At 43.0% G+C, this 18,262-nt stretch overlaps 1 protein-coding gene across 1 annotated transcript in view; it reads left to right on the forward strand.

Annotated features, from left to right (window-relative positions):
- The window catches only part of IL6 (interleukin 6), a 73,959-nt gene extending 56,214 nt beyond the window's left edge, over window positions 1-17,745 (forward strand). The window contains exons 3-6 of the mRNA XM_079947968.1: window positions 11,871-12,076; window positions 14,719-14,829; window positions 15,339-15,476; window positions 16,503-17,745. Coding sequence (XP_079804094.1) covers window positions 11,933-12,076; window positions 14,719-14,829; window positions 15,339-15,476; window positions 16,503-16,670 — 561 coding nt within the window. The 5' untranslated portion in view covers window positions 11,871-11,932 and the 3' untranslated portion in view covers window positions 16,671-17,745. The remainder of the gene's footprint in view (window positions 1-11,870; window positions 12,077-14,718; window positions 14,830-15,338; window positions 15,477-16,502) is intronic.
- Window positions 17,746-18,262: the final 517 nt, after the last annotated feature.

Below are 18,262 nucleotides of genomic sequence, written 5' to 3' on the forward strand. Positions count from 1 at the left end.
CAGAGATGGGAAATCAGTTCCAAGGAACAGAAACTGTGAACCGCCCTGAAACCTCCAGGAATAGGGTGGTATCTAAATCCAATAAATAACAAATAATAATAGGAAGGCCAATTATCCCCTACACAGAATTATAAAGAAAAAAGGGGATGGTGGTTCTGGATACAGTGGAATGCTAAACAAGGAAACTGACTGTCTCCTTGCTAACTCAAGAATCTGGTTGCAATTACTCCAACTAATATTCTGGTGGGTACATATAGAAGATACATGAGACAAGAATAGCCATGCCATTAATTTATATGCAAGAGCAACTTTAGGAATGAGATACTTGGGACACACTTTCTTTTCCTGTGGTTCCACGTACCCCTTCCTGCAACACACATTGTCCTGATTTTGTCTTCAGTCTGAAAACATCATTTCAGAATAATCTTAAATTGTTTGTTTATTTATTTGGGGTTGGAGTGTATATATTCCCATGACTGCATCCTTTTTTCTTTTTGAAAAATCCCACATTGTGCAATGGCATTCATTGGAACCTGGTTCCCCCTGTACCAATCTACCCATGACTTAAACTCTTCTGGGGAGGCCTTGCTAATAGTTCCAGTTTCAAAGGAAGCTCAGTGGTCTCTGACCTGCTGAATGGTCTTCTCAGGAATAGCACCAGCTGTAGAACACACACCTCTGGCACATACAGTATGTTGTTTAGAAACATAAAATAGATCTTAAAGTTCTCCCCCCCCCCCAGATGGGCAATTGGTGGAGCCTGTTATAAAAAGGCCAGTAGGCATAGCAGTCACCCAAATGTGCCATGGGGTTGAGATCTGGGGTGAGGGCAGCACCACTTTATTAGAAATGCTTTAAAATGGGTTAATTTGCTTTATTCCCTGGGTAATCCAACTCTGCTGGCAGCATAGACATATTTGCCTTCTATTGAGTCAAGCATTAATAAAAGCAATGAGTCCGTATTGGTGCAGACTGAACTGTCTGATTGAAGACTTCCAAAGAAGTGTTGGTATGGACAACTAAAACTGGGACAATAGAAGAGAATGAATACATATTCAATTTCTGCTGGCCAAGTGTCCATGTTTGGCTTTCAAGCTAGGTCTAATGAGCACACTGAAAAAGTTCACATACCATCCCTTCATAGAGAAGTGATCTGTGGAAATGATTGTATACAGGATTTAGTTCATTATTTATTGCATTGCCCTTTGTATAAAAAGGTAAAGGTACCCCTGCCCTTACGGGCCAGTCTTGACAGACTCTGGGGTTGTGCGCCCATCTCACTCAAGAGGCCAGGGGCCAGCGCTGTCCGGAGACACTTCCGGGTCACGTGGCCAGCGTGACATCACTGCTCTGGCGAGCCAGAGCCGCACACGGAAACGCCGTTTACCTTCCCGCTGGTAAGCGGTCCCTATTTATCTACTTGCACCCGGAGGTGCTTTCGAACTGCTAGGTTGGCAGGCGCTGGGACCGAGCAGCGGGAGCGCACCCCGCCGCAGGGATTCGAACCGCCGACCTTTCGATCGGCAAGCCCTAGGCACTGAGGCTTTAACCCACAGCGCCACCTGCGTCCCCTATGCCCTTTGTATGCCTCTCCTATAAATAAATTCCTATCTTATTAAGTATTGCAATGCAGCAAGTGTTCAGTTCAGGACATAGTGATTCATCTGTTACCTTATTAATAAGAGTACATAACCTGTCAAGTTGTGTGGTGTACAGTGGAGGCCCCTCTGTTAGGAAAACTGGGGCATAGCCCTCCCAAGATTCTGAGGCCCCCCCCCAAACCTCCAGAGTCATAGTCCAGTCTTTCTCCTGTTGTCTACAGTCATTATTAATACATTTCCACCAACCAAGAGGCTTCCTAAATGCTTCTGCCCATCTCCTCTGCTTAGCCAATCAAAACAATCACCATCTGCAGGTCTAGCCTCTGTCTCCAGCACCTCAATACCTCAGAAATGGCTTTGGTAGGGCAGTGGATTGGTTTGCTAATTTCCCTTCCTTTTTACTCTGTAAGAAGCTAGGGAGAGAGGGAGAAACCCGCAAAAATGTATAGGGGGGAGCACAACACTGATAAGTCCTCCTTGTCAATCAGTCCACCCTAAGCCAATCGGAACTTCTAAAACTAAGCAATTCAGTTATTCAGACTCCAATCACATCTAGAAGCCATGGAATTTAGCGGGGCTTACTTCTGAGTAATGTATGGTCATTGTGATGTTAACACACACTAGAAATTGTGGCAGCAGGGACCCCTCAACCTTTGCTGTTCACTTTCCAATCGACAACAAAGATTGCTTCATTTCAGCAAACATTCTCCAAGTTGTTTTTATGTTGCTGATTTTAAACCTTTTGGACTGCAATCCTATATTCACTTACCTGGGAGTAAATCCAATTGAATTTAATCTGTCTTACTTCTGAGTAGACATTTACTGTACAGGATTGCACTGCACCTTAGTTTTCAGATGCTCCAGAAATCGGACAATGTAAAAAAGAAAAGAAAAAAAGTTGTATAATCCTATATGTCTTCCATTTAGATGTTGGTTTTTTTATTGATTGTGGGATTTTTCTTTGCTGCATATTGATTTGTTTTCATTTATATTACAGTACACCCTTCACTAACCTGGTGCCCTCCAGATGTTTTTGTCTACAATTCCCATCAGCCCCAGCTGACAACAGCTGTAAATAAATGATACTGAAATTAAATAAACCAAGGAAACATGTTATCAGAACCGACTCAGATTTGATCTCCACAGTCTTGGGTGAATTAAAGGGATGCTCTCTGTCTCCTACAAGATGTGATCTTTGAAAGTGGGATTAGCTACTAAGGCCTGTGAAGCAACACATTCAACATGCAGGGCTCCAACTAGAGTAACTTCAGTGGAGCTAACAGAAAGCAGAACAATATCAATGTCTGTTGAACTCCCAAGTAAATAGGTATAGAATTCAGCCCTAGCAATATGAAAAGCTAGCAGTCAGATGCATATGAGCTTATGCAATTTATTTTGTATCTTGCCTACCAGCTACCCTATATGCATTATTATCTGCAACCCTTTCACTGCTCTTCAGCTTCACAACTCTAAGAGGTAGCAACTTGCCAAAGATAAGCAGTGAATGTTGCAACCAAATGATGAACATCTCATTTCACGTCCACATTCTAACCACAATACCACAAAGCACTCTTTCGCTCATACAGCATGTGTGTGTGTTTGTGTAGTCAGTATTTATTCATAAGCAAAGGGCAGCATCTAAAATCTAGACTGAAGACAGAGGCAATATGAAAAGAGAGCTGGCTCTGTGTCCCTTGGAATGGGGTGAGCCTAGCATTCAAAATGACAGACATTACTAGCAGCTAATCAAAGGCTGTCGATAGCCATCAGTCTTAAGGTGTTTCTGTATAAGCCGAAATCAGGCCGGCTTTTTCTTACAGGTATATTCTGCAACATGTCATAGACACAATAACAGAGTATTTGTGGTGGATTTATACTGGACTGTCTACACTTCATTCTGATTTGTTAATTGTTCTGCTATGCTTCCCTAAAGTTACCCCTTGATTGCCATCTTGCCCTGGTTGGCATCTGTCTGTCTCCAGAGACAATGGAGTGTGTCTCCAGGGATGAAGTCAAACTGCTGTGTTAGCAGCACTGAAGTGAGCTCTCCATGGCACAAGCCTGGACGGTGTGTATGAAGAGAGGTTCTGGACGACAAGACCGCCCTCTTGGCCTCGTCGATGGGGTCCAAAGCAACAAAAGCGGGACAAAAAGGCTGTGAAAGTTGTGTGTTATGAAAAGTTACAGGATTTCATCAAGTAGCTACAGGACTAGTCGTATGCCCACCCCAAAGGTTTTGTAGGTTTTCAAGTATATTGAAAATGGGGTTACATATAATTGCCTTGATACCATTATCATCACAAATCATCACACCATAAAAAGGATGCCAGGCTTCCTGGATGAGTCTGGATGAGCTTTTACTCCTCCTCTCATGCTTCACATGGGACATATAAAGGTTAAGGTAAAGGACCCCTGGACGGTTAAGTCCAAACAAAGGCGACTATGGGGTCCAGCGCTCATCTCGCTTTCAGCTGAGGGAGCCAGTGTTTGTCCACACACAGTTTTCCGGGTCATGTGGCCAGCATGACTAAACCGCTTCTAGCACAACAGAACACTGATGGAAACCAGAGTGCTCAGAAATGCTGTTTACCTTCCCTCTGCAGCTGTACCTATTTATCTGTTTGCACTGGCATGCTTTCGAACTGCTAGGTTGGCAGGAACTGGGACAGAGCAACGGGAGCTCACAGTCACGGGGATTTGAACTGCTGACCTTCTGATTAGCAAGCCCAAGAGGCTCAGTGGTTTAGACCACAGCGCCACTTGCGATGGGACATATACTCCCTAGCCTGACCCTTTAAAAAATGCACCAATTTTCATAGGCTTATTCTGTTTGTAAGTACTCTGGAGATGGTGATAAGCTTTCTTGGTAAACTTAAGGGGAGGACAGCCAGCCAATGCCACAAACAGCCAGATCTGGTTCAAATATAACAAACTTTCATTATCACAGAATTCAAGTCACGAAAGAAACTGGTCTGTTTAAACATTTCACAGTAGAAGGGCGTTCAGAGTATCCCTACTTCTCTAAAAACCCTGATGTGTATTTTCACCTTCACTCTCTGTTTTGAAAGAGGCCAGGACTTGAAACTCTGACTTACGTAATAAATTTGGTAGTGGATTTGAAAAAGGAGGGTTTTTTTAAAAAAAAAAATCATAACTTTAAGCATTGTGAGGAAGTTTAACATTGCGCCAGACGTGGGTGGGTGTTTAGTCGGTGTGAGATTCTGAGTTTCAGCAGGCTATTCTGTAGCAGAGAAAAGTCAAAAGTCCATTAGGCAATTTGGTGGCCCAGGACAGCTCCTCAAAGATGAGAGAAGATCACTTATTTATAATGGATTTTTATTCTTGGGTGTGGTTTCTGTCTCTTTAATAGCTCTGGAGCATAAACAAGAAGCCTGCATCCATGGCACACCGGCTGTATTCAGATCTCTTAAATAAAATATACAAATCTCCAGGAAAGCTAACTGTAAAACATGTGCCTTCAGTGGCTGCCTCACTTGCCCTTACAAAATATTATTCAACCCTTTACATGGTTAATTGGAAGCAGGGCTCATTGTGTTCAGTGTTCAGGGGACTTACTTCCACATCAGTATAAACAGGATTTGATTAATCACCATAGTGATTAGTGAACCATAGTGAACCAACCACCACTTGGACTACTGCAACGTGCTCTACGTGGGGCTACCTTTGAAGGTGACCCGGAAACTGCAATTAATCCAGAATGCAGCAGCTAGAGTGGTGACTGGGAGTGGCCGCCGGGACCACATAACACCGGTTCTGAGAGATCTGCATTGGATCCCAGTACGTTTCCGAGCACGATTCAAAGTGTTGGTGCTGACCTTTAAAGCCCTAAACGGCCTCGGTCCTGTATACCTGAAGGAGCGTCTCCACCCCCATCGTTCAGCCAGGACACTGAGATCCAGCGCCAAGGGCCTTCTGGCGGTTCCCTCATTGCGAGAAGTGAGGCTACAGGGAACCAGACAGAGGGCCTTCTTGGTAGTGGCGCCCACCCTGTGGAACGCCCTCCCATCAGATGTCAAAGAGATAAGCAACTACCTGACATTCAGAAGACATCTTAAGGCAGCCCTGTTCAGGGAAGTTTTTAATATGTAACACTGTACTGTTTTTAACACTCGATTGGGAGCCGCCCAGAGTGGCTGGGGAAACTCAGCCAGATGGGCGGGGTATAAATAATAAATTATTATTATTATTATTATTATTATTATTATTATTATTATTATTGATTATAGTCCTGTTATATTTGATGAGTTTCGGTTGTTATTACTGTACTTATTTATTAAATTTCTATACCGCCTTTCATCCGAGGATCACAGGGCAGTTTAAAATATAAAAACACAAAAATACATGCCATAATAACATACAAAAACAATAGCCCCACCACACACAGTGGCCATAAGGTTGAAAGTTAGTAAGGCTCAAGGATGTGGACAAGGGGCTTGGACCAGTCAGGACAACCACTTGCATTCTAGATCCTCGTGCTCTTGGACCAGTCAGGACAACCACTTGCATTCTAGATCCTCGTGCTCTTGGAGGAAACTGATTTTCTAGATCCATTTCAGTCAGGGTTTAGGCCTGGTTTTTGCACAGAAAATTGTTTTGGTCGTCCAACAGAGGACTTCTGTTGGAAGAGAGACAGGGAGAATGTGTCCTTGTTAATTCTCCTAGACATCTCAGCAGCTTTTGATGCCATCAACTATGGTATCCTTCTAGAGCGGCTGTCCCAGTTAAGGGTGGGTGGCACCTCTTTGCAGTGATTCCAGTCCTACTTGGATGGTCATTTCCATAGGGTGATGTGTGTGGACCGCTCCCCATGTAGCCTTCAATGTGGGGTTTCCTCAGGGTTCAATTTTACTCCCCATGCTGTTTAACATCTATATGAAATGGCTGAGTGGGGTCATCTGGAGTTTTGGAGTATATTGTCAGCAATATGCTGATGACACACAGCTCTGCTTCTCCTTTACATCTGCAGGGGAGGCAGTGATGTGCTGGACTGTTGTCTTGCCTCAGTAATGGACTGGATGAGAGCCAACAAACTGAAGCTCAATCCAGAAAAGACTGAGGCACTGTTAGTGGGTGGTTCCCTAGACCAGATGGATGGGAGGTTGCTTGATCTTGGTGGGGTTATACTCCCTCTGAAGGAGAGGGTATATGGCTTGGGGGTACTTCTGGGTCCATTGCTGTGGCTCGAGGCTCAGGTGACACAGATTGCCTTCCATCAGCTTTGGCTGGTGCTCCAGCTGTGCCCCTGCCTGGACAGGGATAGCCTAACTCCTGTTGTCTGTACAAAATAAAAAAAATCCTTCCAGTAGCACCTTAAAGACCAACTAAGTTAGTTCTTGGTATGAGCTTTCGTGTGCATGCACACTTGCTATGGAAACCTCTAGGTTAGATTACTGCAATGTGTTATACCTAGGGCTGCCTCTGAAGACAGCATAGGCACCATCCATTTCCTATGGCCCTTGTAATTGGAAAGGGGAGAGAGAGAGAGAGAGAGAGAGAGAGAGAGAGAGAGAGAGAGAATGCTGACTGCTTGCTGTGCAGGTTCACAGAGCTCTGTGGGACGCTGTTCAGGGATGCTTTTAATGTTTGATGTATCATAGTATTTTAATATTCTTTTGGAAGCCGCCCAGAGTGGCTGGGGAGGCCCAGCCAGATGGGCGGGGTATAAATAATAAATTATTATTATTATTATTATTACTAAAGGGGAAGTGGCTCCTGGTTTCTCTGCAGATTCCCATTTGTTTTCCAGGGGAAAGTGGTGGGACAAAGGCAAAACCACTTGGACTTCTGCTTTCCAGGACAAGCAGAAGTGTGGACCAGCATTAAGTCTGAGAAGGACTCCTTCCTCCTCTTAATCTGGATCACTGATAAAAAAACTGAGTCCAGAGAAACTCAGGCTGTTTTCTTTCATCATTCACAGTTTTGTATCTCTTTCATTATTATTTTTTTGAATGGGCCAATGACTCCTCCTTCCTTTGGGGGAAATCATTTTCGGAACTATTATCAGGAGAGAGAGAAAATCTGAACTTCCCCAAAACAAGCGTCAATGGCAATTCTTAGGCTATTTTTAGGCTGGGCACTTGAAGCAACAACCAAGAAACTGAACGTTTTTAATTAATTTTCTACTGAAGACTAGAAAATGTAAGAAGACAGTAAGGTCACTTCCAGGCAGTGTGTTTATTGAGCATTCATCTTGATTTGTTTGAGTGGAGATTAGATGACAGTGCGCCAAATGTCACCCCGTGGTTTCAGCCGCATCTCCCCTTCACTTTCCTTATTGCAATAAACCCAATATTTTTGGGGAGCAGCCTTTTTGCACAAGACCCTCTAATCAACTATAATTGTGACAGACAGCTGAATTTGCCAGTGTATGATCGAATCCTTCCTTTAAATAGCAGCAGTGCCCTTTGAAGCAGCTGCAGAGGGCACACCATTAGAATTCAACATTAGAACCCTGATTCAATGTTTTCCTCAATACTGACGACCCCCCCAGCACATGATTTCTGTGCAATGGGGTCCCATGGGGAGTGCTGTGGTGGGTGGGAGACAACCTTAAGTTAAGTTGGAAGACTACATTCATAATGCTCTGCAGGGGTGGGTGGGTGAGGGCCTGTCCCCCTGCCCTCACGTAAACTCAAATCTGCATTTTATTTTTATTGGTACAGGTGCAGGAAGGAGAGATGTTTTTTCATAGGTATTGAGGTGATGAGACCCAGGGAGGAGCCATCAGAGTTGTAGAGGCAGAGGGAGCTATGGAGGGGAGAGACAGTTTTATTATCATCAAAGAACCAGGATTAAGTCCTGGATAGCTGTGGTTTTACCATTCAGTGGCCTGCTGTTGACAATCATAGAACTGATCCACAACAGGGTCTGGTTGGCCCCATACCATCCCCGTTTTAAATAGCTTTGGATTGAGTTGGGCTAGATCAGGGGTTGTCAACCTGGCCCCTACAGCCCACTAGTGGGCGCTTTAGGATTCTAGGTGGGCAGTAGGGGGTTCTACAGCACAAGCTGAATCCTCCTTCCATCAAGCACTGGTGGGCGGTAAGGAAATTTTACCATCAAGGAAGATGCATTAGTGGGCGGTAGGTATAAAAAGGTTGACTACTCCTCGGCTAGAAGATCCTCAAGGTCCCTTCCAACTCTATAATTCTATGATTGTCAACAGCAGGCCAGTGACAGGCCAGAATCCTGGCTGAGGAAGCTGACCTGGTTTGTATTACAGAGGCCTGGTTGGATGAAACTGGTGTTTGTGTGTGTGTTAATCTCTCTCAGCTCTACCCATTGGGATTCTCTGCACACAGGGTTGGACTAGATTGCTTTTGAGGTCTGTTCCAGTGCTATTATTGCGTGCCGCAAGCACTCTTTAAATGATTTGACTGATTTTGCAACTGTCTTTCCTGGCAGATCAAAGCAACTATCAGTAATATAACCGCCATGAAAACAATTAATTAGAAACAAAAGCAAAAAGTCATATGAAATGTCATCCTTTTAAATAAGAACTGCCTTCATAGCAGTAATTGGAGCAAGTGTATATCTACTGCTGTGATTGCATTTGATCACACAAATAGTGCCTCTTCACATTAGTTGTTCCTGGCTGTGCTGTCTCATGGCAACTGTATGGTCTACGTCATGTGTGTACCCAACATTTGTGACTTAAGAGTAAAAAGAGATCACAATGCCACTAGCATTGCCATCCCATTTTCCTGTGTAGGATTTGATAAGATTGTTCAAGGCAATTTATCATATAAAGATTTTTTTTTAAAGGGCCACTATCAATTTTTAATCCTTGGCACTGATTTTGTGGCAATTCCAATAAGTAATGCAGAAGACGTTTTATAACTCTGTTGGCTTTATTTGTTTACTGTTCCGCTTTTTCATAAGAACAGAAGGCTTGATTTGAATACTTTCCACATAGAAAAATTATGTCCTACAAAGCCAAATGGGAACATGACATATCATTTTTTCTCCAGGAAGTAAGCATAAAAATCTGAAAAGCTGCACTGACTAAGGGTTTTGCAATGCACCCAGAGAGTTCCCCAGTACGTCACAGGCAATTTGTTTGGTACAGTACTTTGAGCAAATGTCTAGTTATATACTATCTAGGAGGCCTGTAGTTGTCATTTTTAAAAATAGTTTCAGCTGAAAGCAAAAAAGGGGAGTAGAAGGGAGAAGAACAGATTCTTCCATTAAAATCTCCCAACTAGTTTGTATTGTGTGACAACAAAGCAGAGGAACCAAAGATCTTGCCATGCAACAGCCACAAAATTCCTGTTGCATTATACAGAAATAACCTGGATAGAGGTAGTTATGATGGTTGGTGGTAACTATCTACTAGCCTAACGTAAACGTGTGATTCCAATGACTTTCTGTATGTGTACATGGAACAGGTCATGGGCATTAAACCAGAGTGCTTCTTTCTGCAATAAGATGGTGCATCACTTTTCTCTATCTGTATTTAACAATATATAAAGATAGTGATGTGTTACCATTAAGTATTTTACCAAGACTTTAATCATCTGCAAGCAAGCTGACATGGCACTTGCTGTAAAAATGCTTTAGATAATAAGCATATTAGAGAAAATCCTTTGGTTTTTTTATTTTTCTGTTTGATGTCCATTGCTTTTTGTTTTAACCACTTTTTTAGCATTTTGCGGTGAAGATGTCCTTAAAATGTCTTAACAGAGAGATTTCTTAAGCCACTGAGATTCAGAGACCTCTATCTACAGAAAGAAAACTGAGTGCATTTCAGCCATTTATCCTTGCTGACTACGTACAGCACCTTGATTCACAGAAGGGCAACATATGATCTTTCTACTCCCTTCAACCTGATTCACACTTTAAGCATGTGAACAAATCAGAGGCTGAAGTGAGGACAGGTAATATAATCCCAGGATAACAGAGAAGAGCAGCCTGCAGAGGCTCCCTCAACCTTGGCGACTGATCATAAAAGCAAGCCTTATGTACAGCGAGAGACCAGAGTGCTGTCGACATATTCCAGGAACTCTATTTACTAAGATTTTTTTCAGGGTGGATCTATGAGTTTGTTTGGACCCTGGACAAGGGCCTGGAGGCTGAGAAGTGTTGGGTGGAGAGGAGTGTCAGAAGGAGAAGGGACGGCTATCTCTGCATACTGATTAGTAATTTGTATTATCAGTGGAGGAGAGCAGAATGACCCCCAGGCCCTTGACAGCTCTATCCCATCCATCCAAAGAAATCTCCCTAGGAGCCACTGGTGGCCTGTGAGCCAGCTCTCTAGCAGGTGCAGGAGGCTGGAAGCCTCCAAGGTCTTGAAGCGCACTGTTAAGCATCATGGCACTCACATAAGATGCCCTGGGCCTCATAGGTGGCCAAGGCATTGATCAAATACTGATGGAGCTATCATTGCACCTGAGGCGAGTCCCCAATGGGCTGCACATGTGCTGTGTACCATTACTCTGTTCTCCATACTGCAGGGCAGCCCTTTCTGTGCTTGCAACAAAGGCTCCCACCTACTTTTTGCATTGTGCTGTGTGCTTTCCCACGCGTACATGACATGTGCGCACAGTCATAGGAACTGCTTGGGGTGGGTGTGATCACTCCCTGCTGCTATGGAACAGTTTGGATGCAGTTTGGACTAGGATTTCCCCATAGCCAGCATAACAGAGCTTTTCCAAAGAAAAAGCTGAATTGCTTTTTGTTTATTATCTCAAATGACTACTCTCACTCCTTCATGAGAACTTTTTTTTTTTGCTCCAACACACACAGAGAGGAAATGAAAGAGAGGTGATCCATCTCCCTTGCACATGCCTCCCTTTAAGTCTGTAAGCGGTCCACAAGAACATTAATCGAAGTAGGCTAAAAGACATCTTCAGTTCCCTGTGACCTCACGCCTTACTCCAGTATTTCCCAGCAGATGCCCCCATGGTTCATTATACTACTTTTAAAAAAAAAGAAACCACCGCAAAAAAAACGCGGTAGTTCTTAATCAACGTTGGATTTCCCCAAGTGCAGTCAGAGCCATCCAATAAATAGGTTCAGAAATGCCCTACAACTCACTCAGCTCTACAGCCCCCAAAGCTACAAAGCTTCTCGAGGCAGCAAAGAGGGTCAAGCCTAAGAAGAGAAGGCCATGCAGGCTCCGCTGGGATGTGAGTTGGCAGCCGCCTTGGCGGGCTCCTCCCGTTCTGCAAGGGAGCGTCTCCCGCAGCTGCAGCCGGCGGGAACCTCCTTGGTTCAGCTTGCCTAACTTCCTCCTTTTTCTCCCATCAGGCGTTTTTGGGGCTGCCGTCGCTCTCCTGCTGCTGCTGTTGCTGCTCCTGAGGGCAGAGGCTATGCCTGTCGGGGATTCCTCCGGGGAGTCCGAATTCAGCGACGACTCCTCGGCCAGGACGGTGCCACCCGAGCGCCTCCAGCTGCAGAAATGCGTGGACCTGGCGCGCTGGCTGCAGGGAAGAGCGGCCGGGTTGACTCGAGAGGTGAGAGCGAGCGCGCAGAGCGCCAGGGGAAACGAGCGCGCGTCCTTTCTTGGGGCGGGGACTCGGGCATCTCCTTTCCTTCTCTTAGCTGGGGTGTTGCAACTTTTCAAGCTTAGTGCGGTAGCTCCTTCTTGCTCCTAAGCCTGGAGAAGGGAGTGCATCTTTCCAATGGTTCAAGGGCGGACAGAGCCTCGCAACAACGCCTTGGGGCGTTTGCGCTCCCAGGACACCAGCAGCTAGAGACAGATCTCTTTGCAGAAGGACGGTTGAGATAAGAAAAGCATGTATTGCAAACGAACAGCAGCAGTGAAGTGGATTCTAGCCGGCCAAAAAGCATGCAGGCACGTCCAACAGGTAGATCATGATCTACCAGTAGATCACTGGATGTCTGTGGCAGATCACCGGTAGATCAGTGGCTCCCCCCACAGAAGTTAAAAAACTTTGGCTCCCCTAAAAATAGCTCAACACCTTTGCCCTGCACCCCTAAAAACGGGGCTTTTCTCCTCCCTAAAGAAGGTCAACAACTTTGATCTGAACCCCCCCAAAAGGGGGTAGATCACTGCCACTTTTTATCTCTGTGAGTAGATCACAGTCTCTTGGAAGTTGGCCAGCCCTGTACAGGAACCCAGGAAAGGCAGGGTACAGGACTGAGCAGTGCTTATTATTATTATTATTTGGTAACTCCCAACAATGTAAGTGCCCAATAAGAATTTTGTTTGAAGTGCCCCCAAGAATTTCTAAAGGATTTTAAAATTATATTTATATCCCACCTTTCCTCCAAGGGGCTAAAGGTGGGCTACAGGGTTCTCAAACCGTTTGAATGGCAATGTTCATCAACTATGGGATGCGACCACCTCAAATATTTGGTAGGGCAGCGGCAAAGGAACCTCAGCCTTTAGGAGCTGGTTCCTATGCCCCATAATAACTCTGTGAAGTAAGTTAGGCCTAGAAGTGACTAGAGATCTCCTGCTGGGCTTCAGAGCTGAGTGGGGATTTGTACCCTCATCCAACACTGTGAGGATACCGAAATGTAGAGCAGAAACCTTCAGAGCAAAACCAGGAAAGGGCAGTATACACATAGGAAGCATTTAATAGAACTATATTTATTTAAAACAGCTTATGTATATAAAGTATGTCACAAAGCAAAGGATGATAAAGCAACAGGTAAACCATGTGGGTAGGCGGTTCCCATGTCAGGAAGTTGGTCGTTCATTACCTGCTCTGGACCAGGGTTGTGCTTCCTTGAAGGAACGAATTTGTAGAGCTACTTTTGTCACTTGTGGCTAAGAGTGCCTTCTACCAGTTTCAGCTGATTGGCCAGTTATGGCCATTCCTGGGCAGAGAAAATCTCAGGAACTGACTACTGCAATGCACCCTATATGGGGCTGCCCTTGAGTTTGGTCCAGATGGTGCAGTTAGTATTGCTATCTCATCAGCCTATTACACCTTTCCTCCAACAATCTATTCTTTCAGTGTGATTATGACCCTTTCATTTGCTCAAGCCTTTTCTGAATGAATTTTTAAAAATACCTTCTGGCATTCTACTGTTATTTCAGCTGTTATTCTTTTGTGCATTATTTATATTTTTGGTTTTCTGAACACCACTGAGACATTTTACTGTGTCATAAATTGGTGTAATTTTTTTTAAAAAAACACGTGGCATGCACATGGCATACTTTCAGAGCCTCCATACAGTAACCCTCTAAAACCTACATTCCTTGTATATATAAAAACTTAAGTTGCAGTCTTATGTGCTGCCATAGGTGCCGCCAGCTCCCTGGGTGCCCGAGCACCCACAAAATTCCCCATGAAGGGGCCAGGCACCCACAAATTTTGGTGCCAGGGCCATGCAAGCTGCATGGCACCCACGGCCCCAGGCTCCCACAGTCGTGGGGCCAAGCTAGCACTTTTGTGTGCCACTTACCTGGGAGTTACTTCTGAGGTGACATGGTTAGATATGGGCTGCTAGGCAGAGTTTGAGTGATGGCGAAGCGCTGGGTATTTCTAGAAGAATCATTCAGCATGATGTATTGTCTTCTATTGGTCACCCTTATTTAGGAATACACATTTGCTTTAGTAGCAGTATGTGCTTTTCTATACATAAAAATATAGTGCTCAATACATTCCTGTCCTCTTTCCTTATTCACTTATTACTTCATACTAATATTCACCAAAGAAGTTAAGATTTATAGAAAAATGAATGATTTGAGATTTGAAGTCTTGTTTTTTGTTCTGCTTTCCGGGGTTGGGAAATTTGGTACCCTGGCTAAACATAGTGAAGAACCCAATATTTTGCAGGGAAGTTCAAAATGCAGGGGCACACCTAAGTCAGTTTTTATAGGAAATGTTTAAAAAGTGGGAGTTACAGATGCAAATTGACATTCAGAATCCCCTTTTCTCAGTATACATTACAATTCCAATTTGAAATTGACCTAGCATTGCCAATAATACTGCTGCATCTTCAGATTAGGGATAGCTGCAGGGGTCAGAAGACCACAGGAAAGGCAGTTTTGGACCACCTAATGAATGTCAGTGATGGAGAGAGATTTACATCTTCCATGGGGTATACGGATGGTCTGGAATATAACATTAAAGTGGTCATGGGGGGGAAAGTCTGATTAAACCTTGTTGTGTTTTACTAGCTATGTAAGAAGGAGGCCGCCTGTCAAGGCAAGATGGAACTGGCCATGAATAATCTCAATCTTCCAAAGATCACTCAAGAAGATAAATGCTATGACACTGGATTTGAAAAGGCAAGTTTATTAATACATTACCAGTGGGACCAACAACAAAATGCTGGTTGAATTCTGCTGTTCAGGATTCCTGCCACTCCATCCCATTCCCAGTCAAGGAGCATTCAATCTATGGTTACTGAACATGCTCAGACCTCATTGTGCTCTTTTTGGAGTTTCCCTTTTTAGAACTAAGTATTTTTAATATGTTTCCAAATGCTGAGGTTTCCCTAAGCCTGCTGATGTTAACTACATAAGCAACAGCACTTATAGTCTGGATTGATAAAGACTGTGCATTTGTGTAGCATGAAAGCAAGAATTAAGTAGGAATGATTGTTTGGTGTATATAGTCAACCATATTATTTCCAAAGCTGTTCGTAATATTTTGTTCATCTCAGAGTATTTTGACGGCTTACCCCAGTCATACAGTTTTATTGCACCATAAAATATTTGTTAAGGAATGTAATGAGTGTAATATTTCTGACTCATAAATTTCCGTTAACAACTTTTTATTTATTCTCCTGTTTTAGGAAACATGTCTGGGAAGACTTTCAAGTGGTCTTTATGCTTTCGGGACATTCTTTGAATATTTAGAAGAGGCTTCTGTTGAGACTGCAGAAACTTTTCGGCCAAGCACACAGCACCTGGCAAATACCTTGAGAGCAATGGTAAGTTCTATTACATTTAATCCTACATAAATGTTCTGGGAGATAAGGAGATGGAGGGAGAAGATTATGAAGTTCTGGAAGACAACACACAATGCACTCTGGTTAAGGACACATAACACTATAGGCACTAAATGGAAACATTTTTTCCCATTTGGTGTATTACTTCTTTTTATTTAATTTATTAAATTTATTTACTACCCTTCATTCGAGGATCACAGGGTGGTTTACAATGGAAAAACAAACAAATATATAACCTAAAAAACCATTGTTAGTTATGCTTATGACAGCTGTAACAATAAGCCTTATTAATAATGTATTAGACTATGTATTAGGTTGATAGACAAAGGGGGGGGGGGAAAGACTTTTCAATTTCCCCCTCCATGTAGAATTAGGACCTGTCTATGTGTAAAGTTCTATAGATGTATTTTAAAATGCAATTTAAGTAGGTCCTTAACTTTTGAAACAGTGAGTTATTACCATTACCCAATTAATTCCTATATAGGAAAAAGGGTTAGGGGTTATAATGCAGAACTTGTCCCTTACAAAAGTTAGCTGTGTGAACAGTTTGGTTTAAGATAGAGAATACGGAGAGAGAAACTGTATCCAACAATATTTTGGGTTCTGGATGGGAAGAGTGTATGCATAACTGTTCCTTTGAGTGATCTGCATTATGCGCTTAAAAGCATTATAATATATTTATTTAATAAAATTCATCTACCGCTTGATTATAGAAAACCTCCACAGTCATGGCTTACCGCAAGAAACCTGGGAACTGTAGCTTGTTAAAGAGTTGTTAGGAGACCCCTATTCTCCTTGGACTACAGTTCCACAAGTGGATTCACCATCAATACCTCTTCTTAGAGAACTCCTAGATAACTTAAACATATAACATTGCATGTTACAAAGGGTTCTGCAGTCTGTAAATACTTCCAACTAGCATCTTGCCTGAAGATGAGTAAAATCCATTTATCTGATAAAAAAACAGCATCATAACCAACAACTTTTACTATTTCCTCCCCTTAACAGATGAACAATCCTGAAACTGTGACCTTGCCGGATCCAGCCGCTCAGAAAATTCTTGCCGCAAAGCTTCGAGAACACAGAGGCTGGACTGTTACACTTACCAAACACTTCATACTTCAAGATTTTACTTTATTTATGCAGAAAACTACAAGGGCTCTTCGTGTCTTATGAGAGGCCAGGAGTTCTAATGCCTTTTAAAAATTGGGCACATCAGTTCTCAAAACATCTGCAGTTGAAGCAGAGGCTCATGTTGTTCTCCTTTTTGAGAACTCACTATGTTGTTTCTTTAATTGGGAATATGCTATTTGCAGTTATTTATGATATTTAATGTATTTATTAAATTTGTGTATGCATTTTTACTCCCAAGACTCACAGCCAATTTTAACAGGGAGTCAGCACCACACCATTTCAGTATTCACTGAATATTTTACTTGAAAATTATGGATCGAGAATATACAGCTAAATTATACCATGATATTTTTTTGGAAAAGTATATTTAATATATTTTTTAGAAAACAAAAATTTGTATGGGTTTACAGTAAAAGACAATCTGTTTTATTGCTGCTTTAACTGATTTTAATATTTAATATTTTATACTGTACTGTTGTATCCCACCCTGGGGCCTTATGGAGAATAAACCAAATAAATTATTAAAAAACTACTTCATTGCACCGCATCTGTATTATGGGTTAATACCATGTTTATATCAGGTTTACTGCAAATGTCCTTTACTTTTAGTAGATCAAAATGTTTTCAACATATGTTCATTCCAAAAGTGAGCTAGAAAATGTTAAACATGAGATGTAATGTTACCAAGGGAGCTGTAACAAAAGGTTGCAGTACAGAGTGCTTCTGTTCTTTCAATATATTCTACTCCATTCTTCACAACAGACATTTTACATTCTAGGGCCAGTGAACATACAGAATCTTTAGTGGGCTGTTTTTCAAGGGGATGGGATCCATATATGTATTAGTTCTCTCTCTCTCTCTCTATATATATATAGAGAGAGAGAGAGAGAACGAACTACAGTAATGGTTAAAATTGCTAGAGACCAGATGCATTTCAGACTGCAAGGGCTCTTCATATTTTTATGTTTGCTTTTATTTGGGGAAGATTAAATTTGAATTTGTGTGTGTGTGTGTGTGTGTGTGTGTGTGTCAAACTACATATATCACATTGCTCACACTCAATTTTGTGCCTTTGATTTATATTCCACTTTTTGGCATCTTCACATCCTAAGGCAGCTTAGCTAAAGGGTTAAGGGACCCCTGACCATTAGGTCCAGTTGTGGCCAACTCTGGGGTTGCGGCGCTCATCTCGCTTTATTGGCCGAGGGAGCTGGCGTGCAGCTTCCAGGTCATGTGGCCAGCATGACTAAGCTGCTTCTGGAGAACCAGAGCAGCGCACGGAAACGCTGTTTACCTTCCCGCCTGAGCGGTACCTATTTATCTACTTGCACTTTGACGTGCTTTTGAACTGCTAGGTTGGCAGGAGCAGGGACCGAGCAACGGGAGCTCACCCCGTCGCAGGGATTCGAACCACCGACCTTCTGATCGGCAAGTCCTAGGCTCTGTGGTTTAACCCACAGTGCCACCCGCGTCCCACAAGTAGGCAGCTAACCTGTCATTAAATAACAACAGTGGGAAACTACATCAACAAAAGAAATAGTAACAAAAAGTAGCAATTTGTTTAAATTACCTTATGTTGCTTCTCCTTTGCATGTTTCAGTTTTCAGGCCACCTATCCACCCCTTCATGCTGCT

This window comes from Podarcis cretensis, assembly GCF_951804945.1.
Source record: "Podarcis cretensis genome assembly, chromosome: 12".
NCBI lineage: Eukaryota > Metazoa > Chordata > Lepidosauria > Squamata > Lacertidae > Podarcis > Podarcis cretensis.